The 18,275-nt window shown below is 41.6% G+C and overlaps 3 protein-coding genes across 3 annotated transcripts; all 3 read right to left on the bottom strand.

The window, feature by feature from the left end:
• Window positions 1-117: 117 nt before the first annotated feature.
• Window positions 118-8,249, bottom strand: unc93b1 (unc-93 homolog B1, TLR signaling regulator). Its single transcript, XM_058074542.2, has 13 exons — window positions 8,106-8,249; window positions 6,946-7,050; window positions 6,669-6,810; window positions 6,435-6,588; window positions 6,209-6,370; window positions 5,437-5,566; window positions 5,166-5,259; window positions 4,895-5,019; window positions 3,536-3,718; window positions 3,182-3,455; window positions 2,988-3,109; window positions 2,612-2,734; window positions 118-827 (listed from the first exon to the last, which is right to left on the bottom strand). The coding sequence occupies exons 2-13, from the start codon at window positions 7,048-7,050 to the stop codon at window positions 567-569; spliced, it is 1,875 nt and encodes a 624-aa protein (XP_057930525.2). The 5' UTR covers window positions 8,106-8,249; the 3' UTR covers window positions 118-566.
• A 586-nt stretch (window positions 8,250-8,835) lies between these two features.
• On the bottom strand, window positions 8,836-10,767 carry timm10 (translocase of inner mitochondrial membrane 10 homolog (yeast)). Its single transcript, XM_058074739.2, has 2 exons — window positions 10,539-10,767; window positions 8,836-9,031 (listed from the first exon to the last, which is right to left on the bottom strand). Exons 1-2 carry the CDS (start codon window positions 10,607-10,609, stop codon window positions 8,836-8,838), a joined length of 267 nt encoding a protein of 88 aa, XP_057930722.2. The 5' UTR covers window positions 10,610-10,767.
• A 447-nt stretch (window positions 10,768-11,214) lies between these two features.
• Window positions 11,215-17,621, bottom strand: LOC131131811 (uncharacterized). Its single transcript, XM_078793662.1, has 6 exons — window positions 17,423-17,621; window positions 15,875-16,518; window positions 15,035-15,136; window positions 13,784-14,132; window positions 11,687-12,886; window positions 11,215-11,478 (listed from the first exon to the last, which is right to left on the bottom strand). Exons 1-6 carry the CDS (start codon window positions 17,568-17,570, stop codon window positions 11,234-11,236), a joined length of 2,688 nt encoding a protein of 895 aa, XP_078649788.1. The 5' UTR covers window positions 17,571-17,621; the 3' UTR covers window positions 11,215-11,233.
• Window positions 17,622-18,275: the final 654 nt, after the last annotated feature.

Here is an 18,275-nt window from a genome sequence, read left to right as displayed (position 1 = left end):
TCGCGAATTGGCACTGCGATTGGGTGGGATACAGGAAATACTGGTATCGGTTTGCCACTAAAATTTGGAATTGTGTGATTTTTGCTTTGTTGATCATGATAATGTTTATAATCGTAATAAATCACAAAAACATCTGTTTATTATCACAATGCAATAATCTAAATAATTGTACATGGAAGCAAGCAACGCCATTGGTCGATGTAATCAATTTAACAAAACTCCAAACTTTTGACACTGTCTCAATGATGCAGTGTCTCAAAACTTTTGAGTCAAAAGTTTTGAGACACTTTTTTGAGTCAAAAGTGTAAAAGTTTTGAGACACCGCCTCATGTTATTGAATGTTAAAGTGTCTCCAAACTTATGACTATTATTGCTCACAGTCAAAAGTTTGGAGACACTGCCTCATGCTATTGAATGTTAAAGTGTCTCAAAACGTTTGACTCGTACTTTTGAGTCAAAAGTTTGGAGACACTGCCTCATCTCAGCTAATTATGGTCTTAAAGATCATTAAACTATGATCCCAAATTGCATAAACAATGAAAGGCGACACCGCTCACCCACGTCCGTCACCCCCTCTGGCCCTCCTTCACATGGCCGTCCTCCTCTCTGTGCTGCTGCCCCTCCGCCCTCTTCCTCCTGGGCCTGAGCGAGTCAGCTCCCGTGGCGTCGCCATCATGGCGTTCATTCTCCGTGTCCTCCGCTCCCGTCTCGTTTGCCGGCTGCTCCTCTTCCTCCACGTGCTCCACATCCTTTTCGTCATCATCTTCGCTTCGCTCCGAGTCCGACTCATCCGAGTTGCCTTCTTCCAGGTAGCGATAGCCTTTCACCTGTGGACACAAACGACATAGTTTTGTACAAATATTATGTATAAATGATGTGTTATATACATAGAAATATTACAAATATTATGTATAAATGATGTGTTATATACATGGAAATATTACAAATATTATGTATAAATGATGTGTTATATACATAGAAATATTACAAATATTATGTATAAATGATGTGTTATATACATAGAAATATTACAAATATTATGTATAAATAATGTGTTATATACATAGAAATATTACAAATATTATGTATAAATGATGTGTAATATACATAGAAATATTACAAATATTATGTATAAACGATGTGTAATATACATAGAAATATTACAAATATTATGTATAAATGATGTGTTATATACATAGAAATATTACAAATATTATGTATAAACGATGTGTTATATACATAGAAATATTACAAATATTATGTATAAATGGTGTGTAATATACATAGAAATATTACAAATATGTATAAATGATGTGTTATATACATAGAAATATTACAAATATTATGTATAAATGATGTGTAATATACATAGAAATATTACAAATATTATGTATAAATGATGTGTAATATACATAGAAATATTACAAATATGTATAAATGATGTGTTATATACATAGAAATATTACAAATATTATGTATAAATGGTGTGTTATATACATAGAAATATTATGTATAAACGATGTGTTATATACATATAAATATTACAAATATTATGTATAAATGATGTGTAATATACATAGAAATATTACAAATATTATGTATAAACGATGTGTAATATACATAGAAATATTACAAATATTATGTATAAACGATGTGTTACATACATAGAAATATTACAAATATTATGTATAAATGATGTGTTACATACATAGAAATATTACAAATATTATGTATAAATGATGTGTTATATACATAGAAATATTACAAATATTATGTATAAACGATGTGTTATATACATAGAAATATTACAAATATTATGTATAAATGATGTGTTATATACATAGAAATATTACAAATATTTATAAATGATGTGTTATATACATAGAAATATTACAAATATTATGTATAAATGGTGTGTTATATACATAGAAATATTACAAATATTATGTATAAATGATGTGTTATATACATAGAAATATTACAAATATTATGTATAAATGATGTGTAATATACATAGAAATATTACAAATATTATGTATAAACAATGTGTTATATACATAGAAATATTACAAATATTATGTATAAACAATGTGTTATATACATAGAAATATTACAAATATTATGTATAAACAATGTGTTATATACATAGAAATATTACAAATATTATGTATAAACAATGTGTAATATACATAAAAATATTACAAATATTATGTATAAACGATGTGTTATATACATAGAAATATTACAAATATTATGTATAAACGATGTGTTATATACATAGAAATATTACAAATATTATGTATAAATGATGTGTTATATACATAGAAATATTACAAATATTATGTATAAATGATGTGTAATATACATAGAAATATTACAAATATTATGTATAAACGATGTGTAATATACATAAAAATATTACAAATATTATGTATAAACGATGTGTTATATACATAAAAATATTACAAATATTATGTATAAACGATGTGTTATATACATAGAAATATTACAAATATTATGTATAAACGGTGTGTTATATACATAGAAATATTATGTATAAATGATGTGTAATATACATATAAATATTACATAACATAACATAACATGTCACCTTGTGTCTTGGCCGAGGGATGCGGGGCAGCCTGTGGCGTACTTTCTTGGCGAGGCGGCGCTCCATCACCCAGTAGCAGTAGCATGCTAGCAGTAACGTAGTCAACAGGATGGCAAGTTTGGCCTTGCCATTTTGGGAGAGGAGAAAAAAAAAAAAAGATTAGCGGGTTTTCCAAAATGGCTACTTGTTACTGGAAATAACGTATATCTTTGTTGGTCATCTATGCCAGCGACACACGGTGACGGGCAAAATAAGGTCCTCCATGACCAAATGTGACTATAGGGGTGTTATTACATGTGTAGAGGGCTCTAATAATGTTAAAAAGAACTAGATAAAAATGTTAATAAGCATACAGTATGTATGCAGCATCACGTACCCTCATCGGCAGCGTGGACCAGAGATAAACGATGAAGATGGCGACGGCCTGCAACCAGTAATAGATGGTGTAGACGAAGTCCAGGCGTTCTTTCTCCTCGGCATACAAAATACCAAGCAAGGCTGACAATAAAATACAAAATATGAATATGTTTGTGCACAGAACGTCCACACATTCATCCATTTCCTGCTTACTGCTGACTCCGGTCTTGTTCAGGGCCGTGCCGAGCCCCCACAGGATGGAGATGACCAGCAGAGGGGCCTCGTATTTTAGGTTTTGGGGAGTCGGGGAAAAAACCATGAGGACCACCAACAGCACAAAATGCACGGCGGCGCCTCCCGTGAGACACGTCCATCGCGGGAGGCGCAGGAGGCCGAGGGACAGGGAGGAGAAGACGGAGCAAGAACATCCGTAGACCATGATGAGGAGACACAGCTTCTTTAGACCCAGCGTGCAGACGCCGTAGGACTGCAAGGCGGGAAACGGGAAATGAGAAATCCTTGTATGACTCAAATCCTCATGAATTCCAGGACGTTCCCAAGACTCACCAAAGTCAGGCCGGTGATGGCAAAGAGGACCTCAAGTCCGCTGTAGATGAAAAAGGGGCAGAGCAGTCGGAGGCGGTAGTCCCGGAGATGCTTGAAAGGAAGCTGGAAGATGTTTCCCCAGCCGATGCTGCGGAGGTCGATCTCCTCCGTCGGGCGGTAGGCGGCGCCACACAGCACGAGGAACTGAACGAACGGGAAAAGAAGTACTTTATACGGAACGCCGACGCTGCAATGATACCAAGCTAGCATCCATGAACCGGTCGTCTGACGTCCGGGTTTTAACCTTTACTCTTCATGGCTTCTTTAATCCCAACCGTTTTCCCATAGACATCCAACTCAGTGGCGGCCATTTTTGTTTCAAGGCACACCGAGTACCGTGTTCTATGGCTGTATGAACATGCTACATACCAAAACAAAGATTCCATCACCTTTTTCACTTCTTTAGTAATCAGCACTAGCACATACGTAGGTAACTTTCAGGAAAATATCAGCTCCCGACTAAAAGAGGGGAGAAAACCTGCTGTACTTTGAACCCTGCTTCCTATACAGCTGTGCAGCTACTTTTCGTCTAGGTTATAATCTACTACTAATTGTAGTATAATTGTAGTATATAGTACTACTGTAGCTGGAGCTCAATCACAAGATACTAGTGTACTCGCAAAGAGCTTGTCAACCCATTTGGAATACCAGGATGTCATTATAAATAACAATATAAGTTGTCATCTTAGAAAGAACACTAAATTCCTCACACAGCAACTTAACACTCGGAACTTAACACATAGGAAATATACAAACATACCAATACGAGTTTAAAATGACAAAAAAAGCTTTTAGGTTTTTCCCATAGTGCACGGCGGTCAAGTGGTTAGCGTGCAGACCTCACAGCTAGGAGACCAGGGTTCAATTCCACCCTCGGCTATCTCTGTGTAGAGTTTGCATGTTCTCCCCGGTTTCCTCCCACATTCCAAAAACATGCTAGGTTAATTAGCCACTCCAAATTGTCCATAGGTATGAATGTGAGTGTGAATGGTTGTTTGTCTATATGTGCCCTGTGATTGGCTGGCCACCAGTCCAGGTTGGTGTACCCCGCCTCTCGCCCAAAGACAGCTGGGATAGGCTCCAGCACCCCCTGCAACCCTTGTGAGGAAAAAGCGGTAGAAAATAAATGAATGAATGTGAGGTGCTGCAATGACGTCAGCCTCCCTGTCTGATGGACACAGGCAGCAGTGCAGCGCCATCCATCCATTTTCTATGCTACCTGTGCGGCAATGAAATGGTCTTATTGCCCCCCCCACACTCCCACCTCCATTGACGACCACAACGCCACCAGTCGATGTTAGCAGAGGGCGGAGAACTTACAATGATCATGGAAAGGAAGGCGAAGCCCATGAGAACGCTCTCCACTTTGATCAGCAGCATGGAGCTTGGGAGAGTTTTCAGCACGGTGGTATTAAATCCAGGAATCACACCTTGGACTGTGGCTCCTGGTAGGACACACGACGCCATCTTAGTACCGGCCTAGACGTGACCAGTGCTAACGTTTGCTAACGTTTGGCATTTCTTATGTCGTGGTTATCTCATTTCACAGTGACCATTTATCTGGTTTGACAGGACCAAAAGGTGACTTTACCGCACTTTTGGACGTTGTAGATATCGTGGTCGCTGTTGAGCAGGTGGTCGTTGAGGAAGAAGCACGTGGGGAACTCAGCAAAGATGAAGCTCAGCTGGTGAGAACACCAGAAGAGTCAATCAGTCAGTGACGGTGTTAGTGATGAATGTGGGGAATTAGCGCCCCCCTGCGGTGGCGCCGAGTACAGACGGCTAAAATAACTGAATGTATGGAAGTGTGGGACCATTAAGGCCTGTGACCATGTCTGCTCTGAGGAAATGTTTTTACTCACATGGAAGATGAGACTGAAGACCGAGTGGAAAATGATGATGTATTTGTGGCACGCTCCTTTGGGAATCTTCTTCTGGTCCTGCACGTGCTCCTCCTTGTAGTTGACGTATTCGTAGTACTGCTGTGCCATCCTGCGTGCGGGACGGCAGGACATGACAACAACAAAGTCAGCATCATTTAAAAAAAAAAAAAAAAAAACGCTTCAGTCTCCATGGTAACCAGGATGTTGGCAAATGCATCAGCACCTTGTTGGGATCGGAATTGAATGAGTTGATATTTTAACAGCTGTTTAAAATTACAGCTGTTTTTTGGGGAGGTGCGGGGGGGGCAAAATCTTTGCCCGGTATTGGGTAATAACAGTGCAAATGTGACTATAGGGGTGTTATTACATGTCTAGAGGACTCTAATAATGTTAAAAACTGATTTAAAAACAGGTTTACTCTAAAAAAATATATATAAATAAATAAAAATAAAAATAAAAATAAAAATAAAAATAAAAATAAAAATAAAAATAAAAATAAAAATAAAAATTCTACTTCCACTTATCATGATGGGGTCTGGAACCAATTTAGCCGCCATAAAGGAGGGATTACTAAGATGGCGTCAGTATCCTATAATTTCTTGGTGTCAGATCCGTGCAAAATGTTGCCCACGCCTGTTTTGGCGGAGACGTGAGCACCTCGCTATATTCCACGTACTGCTCACCAATCCTGAAAGTTTACCCCCAATCCGGTGGAACATCTTCCAAAGTCCCTGTTTGTCACGTGTCTCACCTCGTGATGTAGTTTCCGAGGGAAGCCCACAAAGGCACGATGGCCACGCCGATGGCGACGGCGGAGGGAACCAGAGTGTAGTAGCGCTCCCAGTAATTGGTGGAGACAAAAAAGGCGTAGATTCCTGAAGCGAGGAACATCATCCACTTTGTTCCTAGAAACCTAAGATGAAGGTTCACACACATGAGCAAGGGTCTGACTTCAATGTGTGTGTGTGTGTGTGTACCTGATGAGAACGGGTGTATAAAGCAGGGCCACCACGGGCGTGACGTTGATGCCCCTCTGCATCATGCGATCAATGTCCTCCAGACCCAGGTTGCTGTACTTGACTTCCCGGTAGGTCGTGTCATAATGGAGGATGAGCTGCATCTGCAGCAACCCTGGAGGACGCACGTCGCCGATGAGGAACAACATGTGCGCTCGCCTCACTCACTCACACCGCCACAAATACCGTACGCACCCATGTACACGCTGTACACCATCATGGCTCCGATACTGGCTGCAACCACATTTTTGATGACTCCTAATCGCTTCCGTCTGTAGTATTTTCTCTCCTCCTCTTCCTCGTTGTAGTCTGCCTGCGGGCCCAGAAACTCCTCCATCTTTGGCAAACAGAAACACAATTTGTTTAGATTAAATTTAATAAATAACTATAGTGTGTGTATTAAATAAGATTTTAAAATTAATGACATTTTAAAAATGACAGGAAAGTGTAATGATCATATCAGAAATGTCACCTGCTCTTCCTGCCCCACGTCCAGCATTTCATTCATGGGGCCATTGGGGGGCGCTAGAATCTCATCGGCGTCTTTAAACTCCTGCTGGACGTCCATTGCCGCCATCTAGTGGGCAGAAAGCAGTATTACGTACACAAGTGGAACCTGTGGAACCTGTGGAACCTTGGTGTCATGAATTCGCTCCAGATGGTCCAACAAGTTGGAAATTCCCAAAAAGTCACACATTTCCAAAGTTTGGCCTCGTTTCAAGCAAGCTTTTATTTACAATGTGTCAGCAAAACAAAATAAATTAGCATGTCAAGCCGTTCTCTCCTCACCCCGTTTTTTTCTTGTAAATTTGCGACTTTATTTTTGAAATCTCAGATGAATATGCATTGACCGGATTTTAAATGTCATACTCTCTAGTACTGCATGTTATGATACAGTAATCCCGAGTTCATAATATCAATAAAGGGAATATTTCAGTTATAGCAAAAAAAAAGCCTGTTGACGGTCTTCTACATTTATTAACATTAGAGTCCTCAAGACAAGAAATAACACCCCTATAGTCATCATTAGCGTCACTATAATCCTAAACTTTTACATAATCAGAAAATGAGGCATATTAGACGTAAATAAGATAACAAAGACTCGCAGCTTAGCAGTTCCTTGTTTTTTTTTCAGGACGGCGTACTTCCTTTCGGCTTTAAATGACACATGTATTACCCAATATAGTAGACAAAATACGCTATATATTTATATTTTACGTCACTTAGTTACTTTAAACCAAAATACTCGTGTTTTTTTTTGGGGGGGGGGGGGTACAGTATATGGAGGGATTACTGTACAGTAAAATGACAATGGGTTGGTTGAGAAAATGTGCTTTTACTGCCATCTAGTGTTTACTTGTAAGATAGCTTTTGTTACTTTGTGTGAAACACGAACATCCCAATTGATCCACTACCGATAATATCATTGGTTTGTAAGAATTAGGTAGCTGCAAACACTTACAAATATAGTTTTAAATGCTGTGTTAACTCGGGATAGCACATTAAACCTTCATTTGCATCATTTATACGCCCCTACACACTGGAACTTTGTGACTTTTGTTCATAAAGAACGGTGCTGAATCACAAGGTGTTAGCTAATCAATCAATCAAGCTAGCGTTAGCGTGACTTACCGTGTCCGCCCTGGCACAAAAAAGGGTCGAATATTGTCCACCTGAAGGACATAAACGGCACTAAAAGTCTTTACTTCCCTTTTCCATGCAGCAGGTACAAGTAGAAGTACTTTCACCGGGAACCGAAAGAGACTTTTTTTTCACTTCCTCCCCATCTGTTGTTCGTGTTTGTCTTAAAGGTACAAGCACACATTTCTTATCGGCAATAACAATGTTAATATCCGCTGTAGATTACGGCTGTCACTCATACTACAGCTGAGATGATGAACATTTTATTCGAGTTATTATTTTATTTATTTATTTCGAATCACCGGATTCATTGTACACAACAACATCAGCAGGGTTGAGAAAACGACTTGTATAAAGTAACAGACGTGTACCCGAAAGCTAGCTTACCGTATCAGTACATGTGAGCCACCTGCTCGTGTTTTCTGTTATGTCAGTGAACGCACCTCACCTGTGATTGGTGGATTGGAAAGTGTTGTCCTGGGGCGGAGAGAACGGTTTAAAAAAAAAAAAACAAGTCTCCAACTATTATTTCTCACTTTGCTTTCAAACACCAGACAATGTTTCATATTTCATATTTCAAGTCCCCTCTTGGCTGGACATACGAGTCCACTTTCTGACGAGCTTGGAAGGTGCAGCCCACAAAGTTCTCCTCCATCACCTTCAACCAATTTATCGGAAAACCACACTAGCTATGATTTCCCATCTCATCCCAGTCTCGTCTTTATCCACTGCCCACGGCCGCTTTCCTCATCATGTCCTCATCCTGGACGGAGAGCTCGGTCAGCTTGCGGCCCAGTCTCTCGTGGAGGTCCAGGTACTTGGCCACGCAGCGGTCCAAGCACACACACTCGCCCTTGGTCAGCTCCGCCTCTTTGTAAAGCGGGGGGACACACTTCCTTTGGCAGGCGTTGGTCATGCTGGAAAAAAATGGGGGGCACTTGGTACAGCGGAATGTCAAATGCCTATAATTTCCATGTTATTACACAAGCTTTTTCGGGGGTTTTGGGACCCCCTGAAATGGGGGGTTATTATGTTGTTAAAATAACTATAATTCTAAATGCACTAAAGAGGGCAACTTGACCTGAGGTTGTTAAACATGTACTATAAAACAACATTTCGATGATATAATACTCCATGAATTATATTTAAAATGACCTGTACAGATATTAAATGTTTTATCATCATGTTTCCCACAGGAATGCAATCTATCGGTGGCAGTGGAGGTTTATGGGAAAATTTTGAATACTTAGCCATGTGGCACGAGCAAAAAGTGAGTTTAGAACTCAGAATGAACGTTCTTTTTTAAACCACAAACAAGACGGAGCCGCCTGTGAGTGCTGTTACAAAGTTTGAGTGACAGAAGGACTCATTCCGTTGCCATGGTGCTGAAAACCAATGCAGAGAGTGACCCCACTTCCTGTCTGTTTGGAGGCGGGACATGAAAACAGATGAAACCATGCACGTGAATATTCAGTCCAGCAAAATTATCCATGTTCATTTTCATTTATAGTGTGACTAATTATCATCATCCCAGGTTTAGTGCCCACAAGTCTTTTTCCTATGCTCTCCAAGGCTGATGGGATTTCTAGAATGGTTTATCCTGCCCGATTCACTATATGTTGACAGAAAAACATCCAACACCATCAATACTACATTATTTAAATTCTTATGGAGAAATAAAAGAGAGTATATTAAGAGGAACACAATGATTAGAAAGGAGGATTCAATGCCATTGACTTTGAAACTCAACCATATGTTCAAAATCAAATGGGTCAAAAAAAATGTCTGATGTGTGACAAAAGTCCTTGCTTTGTTTTTATCATCAACCTTTTGTTTGAAAAATGTGGTGGCCTCAGGTTCCTGCTGACTTGTAATTTTAAATGTTCTAAGTTACCTTTTAAGTTATCCCTTTTTCACAAGCAAGCACTGGATTCATGGAAGTCGGCCCTCAAACACAATTTCTGGATTATATGGAATAACCGATACATTTTGCAAGTCCATGTTCCACAAACAAAACAAAAATAATAATAATAATAATGAAAAATATTAAAAATATTTAAAAAATAAAAAACAAGCCTTTTTCCTGAATGAAAACTCCTTCACGTTTTCATCTCGCGAGATCTGGTTATACTAGCATCTTACATGAACGCGTCGAAAGTGAAAAATCCGGAGAAATATCCTTAGCCATTGGACTAATTTGCTTTATCAGCTTCAACACAGCTAGGATGTGGATGTTTTATTTATTAGTTCAGTCATTACCCAGCGACATCTAAATAGCTTGCATACACATTGGCAGAAATCATATGAGTTAATGTTACAATATTACAATGTATACTTGCATAACAGAGTAGTTTTACATGACTAGCTACACCTAGCCTAGCCTGACCACTCAAGCTAGCTCACGTTAGCTTGTCGGTATCTTACCGGTTGTACATATCAGCCATCATCTCCACTTCCAGCTCTGCCGCTAACTGCTGCGCTTTCATGGGATCCATGACAGTGTTTGTAGTCCGGGACCTCTTCAACTACAAATAAAATGTCGTGGTTCTCTTTATGCAGTGAAACGAAGAGGTTTCTCACCGGTGTTTCTCTATAACCTTCAGATAATACGCATACACGTGCAGTCTGTTACCGCTGCTGTTTCCGGTGTCAATAAAGTTGCATTCAAGTCAGGCTGGGAGACACAGCGCCCTCTGTTGTAATGTATTTGTTGTGTTCAATGGATGCCAACGATTGAGAAATAGCGTGCAAAAACCAAACCAGCTAACCCTCCCGGTGCCGAGAAACAACCCTATTTAGCATTTCCGTCCCGGTCCCCTTTAGTTATAATATTTTCCCGTATTTTAATTCGAACGAATTAAAAAAAATATCATCCGGTTCTGCCAGATGAATACAACTTCCGGTCCAACTTCAAAATAAGGTTTATTTTTAATTTTAGGATGCAAAAATACTTGGAATAATTCCAACAGACAACACAAAATACACTAAACAAACAGAACAATAAAAAATGGATGGGGGAACAGTTAAGATATAAAAGTCTGTTTTTGTTTTTTTTTTTACAAAAGTTGCATAGCTGTGAATATTAAACTAAAACCTGAACAACAGCGAGTACACGCCCATCATCCAATCACATCGATTTCATCTTCCTCTTCTGAGGTGACGTCGGTGTGAGGGAGCGGATTAGAATTCTCACGCTGCCTGACGAGAGGCGCTTTATCCGGAGAGCACCGCAGAACATCCACCTCCATTTCCTCGTCGTCTTGTTTGCAGACGGGGATCTCTGCTGACCCGGTGGCGGCGAGGTCCTGATCATTTGGGTGTGGACGTTCCTCGCCGTGACCGGGAGAGGAACCTTGGCTGTTGCCTGTGGCGCATAAAACAAACCCTCAGGGAAATGGCAAGGCATCTGAAGGCATCGTTTATCTTAAACACAGTAGATTTGGCGCCATCACCCCTAATATTTACCCGGTTCTCACTTGATTTGAGAACATATTTGAAGTATAAACGTACAAATACTCGCCGCTAATAATGAAACATTATCGGCAGGAAAATGAAGAAGAAAAAAAAGGTACCCTGCTGGTGATTGTGATTATCAGGCGTCGTATCAGCCGCCGTACTCATCTCCGATGGAACCGGCATCACCGCCGCCGCCGCCGCCGTTTGGCTCGTACTTTGGCACTTCGGCTTCCCCGTTCCGTTGTCGGGCTCCATCTTGATTGAATCGTTCGTCTCCTTGGTTTGGCCCTTTGAAATAACGAGAGGGGCGGTGGGGGTCTTTGGCGCCCGCCCTCGTTTCCTCTTCAAGGGAGGGACTTTAGCGCGTCTTCTGGCTGCGGGTTTTCCATCCGAGGTGCTCTCTTGCGGCTCTGGAGTTCTTGTTCTTCCGGCGGCTCTCCTGGTCCTGACGCGAGCTTGGCTCGCGTTGGGAAGTCCGACGCTCCTGCTTTGGACTCCCTGGGAGGACATATTTCTTTCCTTTGCCAGGATGTTGTTTTGTGCCAAACTAACCGAACAGAACCGCATGCCTTGCTCAAGTTTGATCCCGTAATGGACTGAACCAGCAGCATCATCAGTGTGCACCCGCCGCTTTTTCGGAGATGCGGGACCGTTCTTCCCGACACCCTGTTTCCGTACCGCAGTTTTCTTCATCCTAGTAGGGTAGGACTTCCTTTCTGTGACAGTTTGGACACGGTTTGGAGGTGGTCTGCTCCAGGGTCGGCTCTGCTGATGGTCCAGGCATCGCATCGGCCTTGGGTTCCATCGAGGTGGTCTTTTGGGTTCCCCGTCAGCAAAAGGGAAATGTAGAAGTCCCGCCTGCTGAGTGAGCCACGGGTTTGTCAACCAAGACAACTGCTGCTTGATGTCGGTGACGGGCTGGTCCACTGCCAACGAGGTGAACGGGTCTATCGGAGAAAGGCACCTCGGAAGTCGCAAATCATCCACGCTGGGCAAGGAAAGCAAAGCCCAGGGCTGGTTGTCATTTGGATTGGACGCTAGAGCCGATAAGAAGCGAGGGTTCTGCGGAGGAGGCTTGTCCTGGAATGACGAGTAGTGTCGATTCTGGACTCCCTCATCAGAACCCGGGACTAAAGCTGGGTCCGCGGAGCTTCTGTGGGGAATCAAACGGCTATGACAGGCCTCGACGTGGATCGAGCCATCGGTCTGCGCCACTGATTCCTCAGCGGAGAGATCCCCCGTCGGTCCTTGCTGCCGGACCACCAGGCCACCGGGGTCGTAGCCTGGAACACGTTCGCGGTCGAGCTGGTCCTGAACTAAAGAAACAACACAAGCCAGGCGTTAACACAAAACATTGAGTCCAGACAGCTTAGCGTGTTCAATACCAAAGACCCACCCTCGGCCATCTCTGTGTGGAGTTTGCATGTTTGCATGGACTCCGGTTTCCTCCCCCATTCCAAAAACATGCTAGGTTAATTAGCCACTCCACTCCAGTCCACAGGTATGAATGTGAGTGGGAATGGCTATAGGAATAATAATAATCATTATTAATAATATTAATAATGAAGAAAAATAATGTCATTTTAGTAGCTTGAGTTGAAATGTACAAAATATATATATTTTTAAAAAAGTTAAAACTTTTTTTTTTTAAATAGGCAAAAAATAGGAAAAAAATTGAATATTATGAAGAATAATATAAATTTCATTTTAGTTGAAATATGAAAGAAAATACAAATTAAAAAAAAAAAGTGGTAATATTATGAGAAACAAACAAAACAAGGCCGCACAGTGGATCAGTGGTTAGCACGTATTAGTGTGAATGGTTGTTTGTCTATATGTGCCCTGTGATTGGCTGGCCACCAGACCAGAGTGGACCTGGTACACTTTTGTGTTTTTGTGGACAAAATCTAGCGAATCAGATTTGATGAAAATCGTTCATCGAAGACAGCCCTAGTACTGATACAGGAGATTTGATGCTATCTCGCCCGTAAAGCCATCATAATGGGGCCGTCTGTGGATTACTAAGAACTACACGATATAAAGACATGTGCTTCCCTCCTCTTATGGAGCGGGAATGGGAACAAGCCGGGCTAGCCGACTGTAGCCGTGTGTGCTAGCGTGTGTGCTAGCGTGTGTGCTAGCGTGTGTGCTAGCGTGTTTACACCGTGTTGCTTTTCGCCGCCTGCCGACGCAAGCCAGCGTTCTCAAATCACCTCTGTGTGCCGACGGCTGCTCGCTTTCAATCGCGACGTTCCGCTCAGACGGGCATTCCGGTGCCGGTACATCAGCGAGCATCTTCCGGTGTCCCGCGTCACCCTCTGGAACCCCCACGTTGGGCAGGATGTTCAGGCCCTTCATGATGTCCTCCAACATCTTCTCCAGCTGCTCTTCGTATTCTTCTGCGGGACCGTCACAGTCAAGCTGCTCCGGTTGGTGTGGGGGGGTGCGACGGCTGCGGTGTGATGGGTTAGGCGTGTCGTCCGGGTGGGATGGAGGTGGGTGGGCCGTGGAGGATGCGGGCTGGATGTCGGCCACTTCCTTCTGTTGGAGGTTGGAGTCTTCCTATGGAGAGATAATCACCGTTCCCATGAAATAGAACTCCATATCACACTTATATCGTCTTTTCGATATCGTCTTTTCTGCCACATCCTGTCCCTGAAGGTGATTACAGAACGATTGTCATGATGCATCAATGTTTTGTAGTTCATGTGCAACATAATCCATACTTTCGTGCTGTGCACTACTCGGCGGCTACCAGCAGATGGTGCTATTGAGACAAATAAAAGACAAACGTTTGAATGCAACAAACACCTAAACGCTGCAATGAGACGAGTACCTACAAGCACATTCTGGTAGAACACGAAGCGAGCTTCCCCAGTTATCAAAGTTAGCAAGGAAGCTGGCTTCACTAAGCACTAAGCTACTTTAGCCCCCTAAAGCTAATAAGTGGTTGGGCCACCCTTAGCGGCAACAACTGCAATCAAGCGTTTGTGATAACCTGCAATGAGTCTCTTAAAGCGCTGTGGAGGAATTTTTGGCCCACTCGACTTTGCAGAATTGTTGTCATTCGGCCACATTGGAGGCTTTTTAAAAACGATACTGTTGTGGGGTCTTTCGTGACCTCTTGTATGAGACTCCTGGGAAGGTTCACCACTGTTCCAGGTTTTCGTCATTTGTGGATAATGGCTCTCACTGTGGTTTGCTGGAGTCCCAAAGCTTTAGAAATGGCTAATAGATCTTAATTACTTTCTTTCTGGGGGAACAAAAAACTGCATTTTGTGTTCAATTGTGTTGTCATTGACTGATATTTAAATTTGTCTAATGATCTGAAACATTTAAGAACATTCAAGAAATCAGGAAGAGGGTAAACATCAACATGACGTTGTTCTCCACGGAAGCTAGCATGATCCTGTCTTTACACAGGAACTCTACAACGCAGTAATACCTCGAATTGTTTCTCTTACCCGAGACAAGGAAGCAAACGACATCGTCTGCTCATCTTCTTGCATGGACACCACCTCCCATGTGTGTCCTTTTGTCTTGCTCTTGTTCCTCCTCAGCGTCACCTAGACGACAAATCAGAGATGACACGCGATTACGTGAGCAGGGTCATCCCCTCACCGCTTTGCGTTTCAAATTTCGCGACTTGACTCGACACATTTAGGGACATGTGATATGTAGTATTTTACATTGAGGGGACAATAGCCACCGCAGGAAGTACCGTACAGAAACCAGACGTTAAAAAAATAAAAACAATGAACTTTACAAATGCTATCACACGTAAATCTAATTAAAGGTCATATTTTCTGGCATTAATTCTACTATATTGGGTAATAGGAGTATATAGGTGACTATTTGGGTGTTATTTCATGTCTAATAACACTAAAAACATATTTAGAAGGTCGGAAAAATTTGGTGTCAAATGACAAAAATAGGTGTCATTTTACAAAAATAAAATCTAACTATTAAGAGAAAACAATTTTGTAATTTTTATTTTTTAAATCATAAAAAACAGCAAAAATAGGGAAAAAAAGCATGGTACTAAAAGGCCATGCAGTTTTTTTCTTGAAATATATAAAACTTCTTAGCATATCTAATAAAATATCAACGTGGCTTCTGTTGGTTTTTTCACTATGTGATCCTCGCTGGAAAAACTTGGGGACACCCCTGGGCTCAGTATTCATGCCACTCTACAAGTGTAGCTAAATCTCTGCTCTTATTGGACGCCTTTGGAGACCCTAACGTGAACGCATGTATCTCCCCCCTCAAGCCGCACTTTGGACACCCCTGCTACTTTTCCTCACCTTGACAGAAATCTGCTTCTTGTGCAACTGCTCCATCTTGGCCAGGTTCTTCTTTGCGATATTGACGGACCTCCTCGGTGCCGAGTTGGCATTTTCATCTTCCGGCATCTTCTCGCCACCCGTGTCTTGCCCACCTCGAGTCGGCACACGGCCGGAACCAGCGGATGCATCATGGGAGATGTTTGTATTTGAGGTGGGATGCGTTGTAGACTGGTGCAAGTCTTGCAGGATGCTTTGGGGTGGAACCGTGACACGCTTTGGGGTCAGAGGTTGATTTTCCCACTGGGTCTCCGTGGATACATGACTCGTATTTTCCACAGCATCTCTCACGCGGGTCTGCACTTGTGCATTTCGCATTTCAATCTCTCTGGGTTCCACCTCCTTTCTGGTCCCGCGTCTTTCCACAAGGGGTGTCATCCCAAACTTGTGGACGGCAGCCATCACGTCCTTCGCATCCCTTTCGTTCACCTGCACTTCTCCCGAATAGAGGAGAGCGACCATCTTCAGTAGGGTGTGGGTGTTCAGACCGTGAAGCGGGAGCCGGCGCTTCTGTCCGAACGGAGGGGACGGGGCGGCTGCTAACTGCTGAGACAGGTATGGGCTCAGTGCTGCTAGGACACAGCTGTGGACGGGTACGGAGATACCTGACACAAGATGAAAAAAAGGCTTTAAACTTCAGTCAATGTGTTCTTTTTTTGTTTGTTTTTGTAGGCCTGTCACGACAATCAATAAATCGATTAACCGTATTATGTCATTAAAATATAAGTTGTACCAGCGAATTAGAGTACATTTTGGTGCATACAGGATATGTACTTTGACAAAACGTTACAGCTCATTTAAAGTAAACTGCATATTTAGTGCAATATTGTATATGCAAATGAGCCTGCATTGACACACAATGACGTTATAGTCAGAAAATAATGACAGTGACACTGATTGAGAATCGGAAATATTGTAATTGTAAGTGTAATTTTTGCTAAAGCAACATTTTCATTTTCATTGGGGTGTTTTTTATTTTATAGACACGGAAAAAACTGACGAATTTTAGAAAGAGCTAGCAAACGTTTTGCATTATTTCGCGTTACTTCCGTACTCAGAGCGGATGCTTTGGGGTGGAACTTCAAATTAAGAGCAGTAAATCTTCATCCTTATGATATGACTGTTTACTTAGAGGACAACCAGTGCTCACAAGTTAAAGAATCCGATGTATAACTAATCAAAAGTATTTCCTTTCGAGTACCAGTACTCAAATAGATGAGTTTCTAGCAACAAATACAGACTCGGACCGGATGTTATTTTATTGTCAAAAGACGAGTCGAATAATCACCACTGATTTGAAAACGTTATCACGTTAAACCTGTACAATCGTGTGAAAATGAATGCGCAAATCCATTATTATGCCATATATTATCATTACAATCGTGGAAAAAACTTTTAAAATAATGTTGACAATAATAGTGTTTATCAGCAATGACATTTATCATCCAGCAAAGTGTTATTATCGTGACAGGCCTAAAAAGGTTGTGGTGTTTTTTTTATTGGCCTCACCCTCAGTTTGCAAAAGTGCATCGCAGAACTGTGCACTGTTTTGCTGCCTCTGGAGCTCTTCAAGAAGCTTCACATCGAATTCCCTCAATTGGTATAACTGCATGCTTGCACTGCAATCTTCGTGGAATTCAAATGACACAGCCATCATCTTGTTATGTTTCCAAGCTAATGCTAGCTTATAATGAAGCGACGCTATAAGCAGGTGCAATGGCGTTCACGTTTGCTACACGTGACTGAACGCTGCCAAAGTCAGTTACAAACATGTTTCTTTTAAAGTGGAACAACAAGTTCCGACTAATAGATAGTTTAGAAAAATAAATAAAATGGCGAACTTTAACGATGGGAAACTTGACATTGATGAAAACTTTCAATGTACAGTGTGGCTAACGCTGTGCTAACAGCTAGCAAAATGACTTACCGATATTATATTCTTGTGTCTCTTGCTTTTAAATACACAATTCTAAGAAGTGGTTCAACACTACTGATATTGTGGTGAATTAGTGGTGTGTCGGTCATGAACGAACGGGTAAAAAGAACTAGTTCTTTTTTTGTGAAAGGAATGAACGAGGTCACCGCCCCTAAAATACCCGTTCGGTTGCAAATGCTTTTTTTCTGGAGAGTCAGTTCGCCGTTCCTTTTTGCAGGGCGGGACTACCTGCGTGATTGCCTGTCTTAGCCTATCGTAGCGCCTCGCTCTGTGGGTGGGTGGGGTTTAGGTAATTGAAAGACCGAGACCGACAGAAATGAACGGATCCTTTTACTGAATGAACCGGTTCACTGAAATGAACGGTTTTGCCCACCACCAATGGCAACACACAGAAGCTCAAATCTGATTAACGAAAAAAACAACACT

Source organism: Doryrhamphus excisus, linkage group LG9, assembly GCF_037039965.1.
Source record: "Doryrhamphus excisus strain RoL-2023G ecotype Guam linkage group LG9, RoL_Dexc_Guam_v1.1, whole genome shotgun sequence".
Classification (NCBI taxonomy): Eukaryota; Metazoa; Chordata; class Actinopteri; order Syngnathiformes; family Syngnathidae; genus Doryrhamphus; species Doryrhamphus excisus.
The sequence above is the reverse complement of the archived record's forward strand: the minus strand, read 5'-3'. Positions and strand labels throughout refer to the sequence as shown.

Excerpts from the sequence above, each read along its gene's own strand:
- unc93b1 (XM_058074542.2), bottom strand. The coding sequence starts at position 7,050 with ATGGCGGCAATGGACGTCCAGCAGGAGTTTAAAGACGCCGATGAGATT. Across the intron at positions 6,371-6,434 it reads TATACACCCGTTCTCATCAG|GTTTCTAGGAACAAAGTGGA; the intron begins GTACACACACAC and ends CCTTCATCTTAG. Across the intron at positions 5,260-5,436 it reads TCTTCAGTCTCATCTTCCAT|CTGAGCTTCATCTTTGCTGA; the intron begins GTGAGTAAAAAC and ends TGTTCTCACCAG.
- timm10 (XM_058074739.2), bottom strand. The coding sequence starts at position 10,609 with ATGGATCCCATGAAAGCGCAGCAGTTAGCGGCAGAGCTGGAAGTGGAG. Across the intron at positions 9,032-10,538 it reads ATGGCTGATATGTACAACCG|CATGACCAACGCCTGCCAAA; the intron begins GTAAGATACCGA and ends ATTTTTTTCCAG.
- LOC131131811 (XM_078793662.1), bottom strand. The coding sequence starts at position 17,570 with ATGATGGCTGTGTCATTTGAATTCCACGAAGATTGCAGTGCAAGCATG. Across the intron at positions 12,887-13,783 it reads GCAGCCGTCGGCACACAGAG|TTCAGGACCAGCTCGACCGC; the intron begins GTGATTTGAGAA and ends TTGTTTCTTTAG. Across the intron at positions 11,479-11,686 it reads TAATCACAATCACCAGCAGG|GCAACAGCCAAGGTTCCTCT; the intron begins GTACCTTTTTTT and ends TATGCGCCACAG.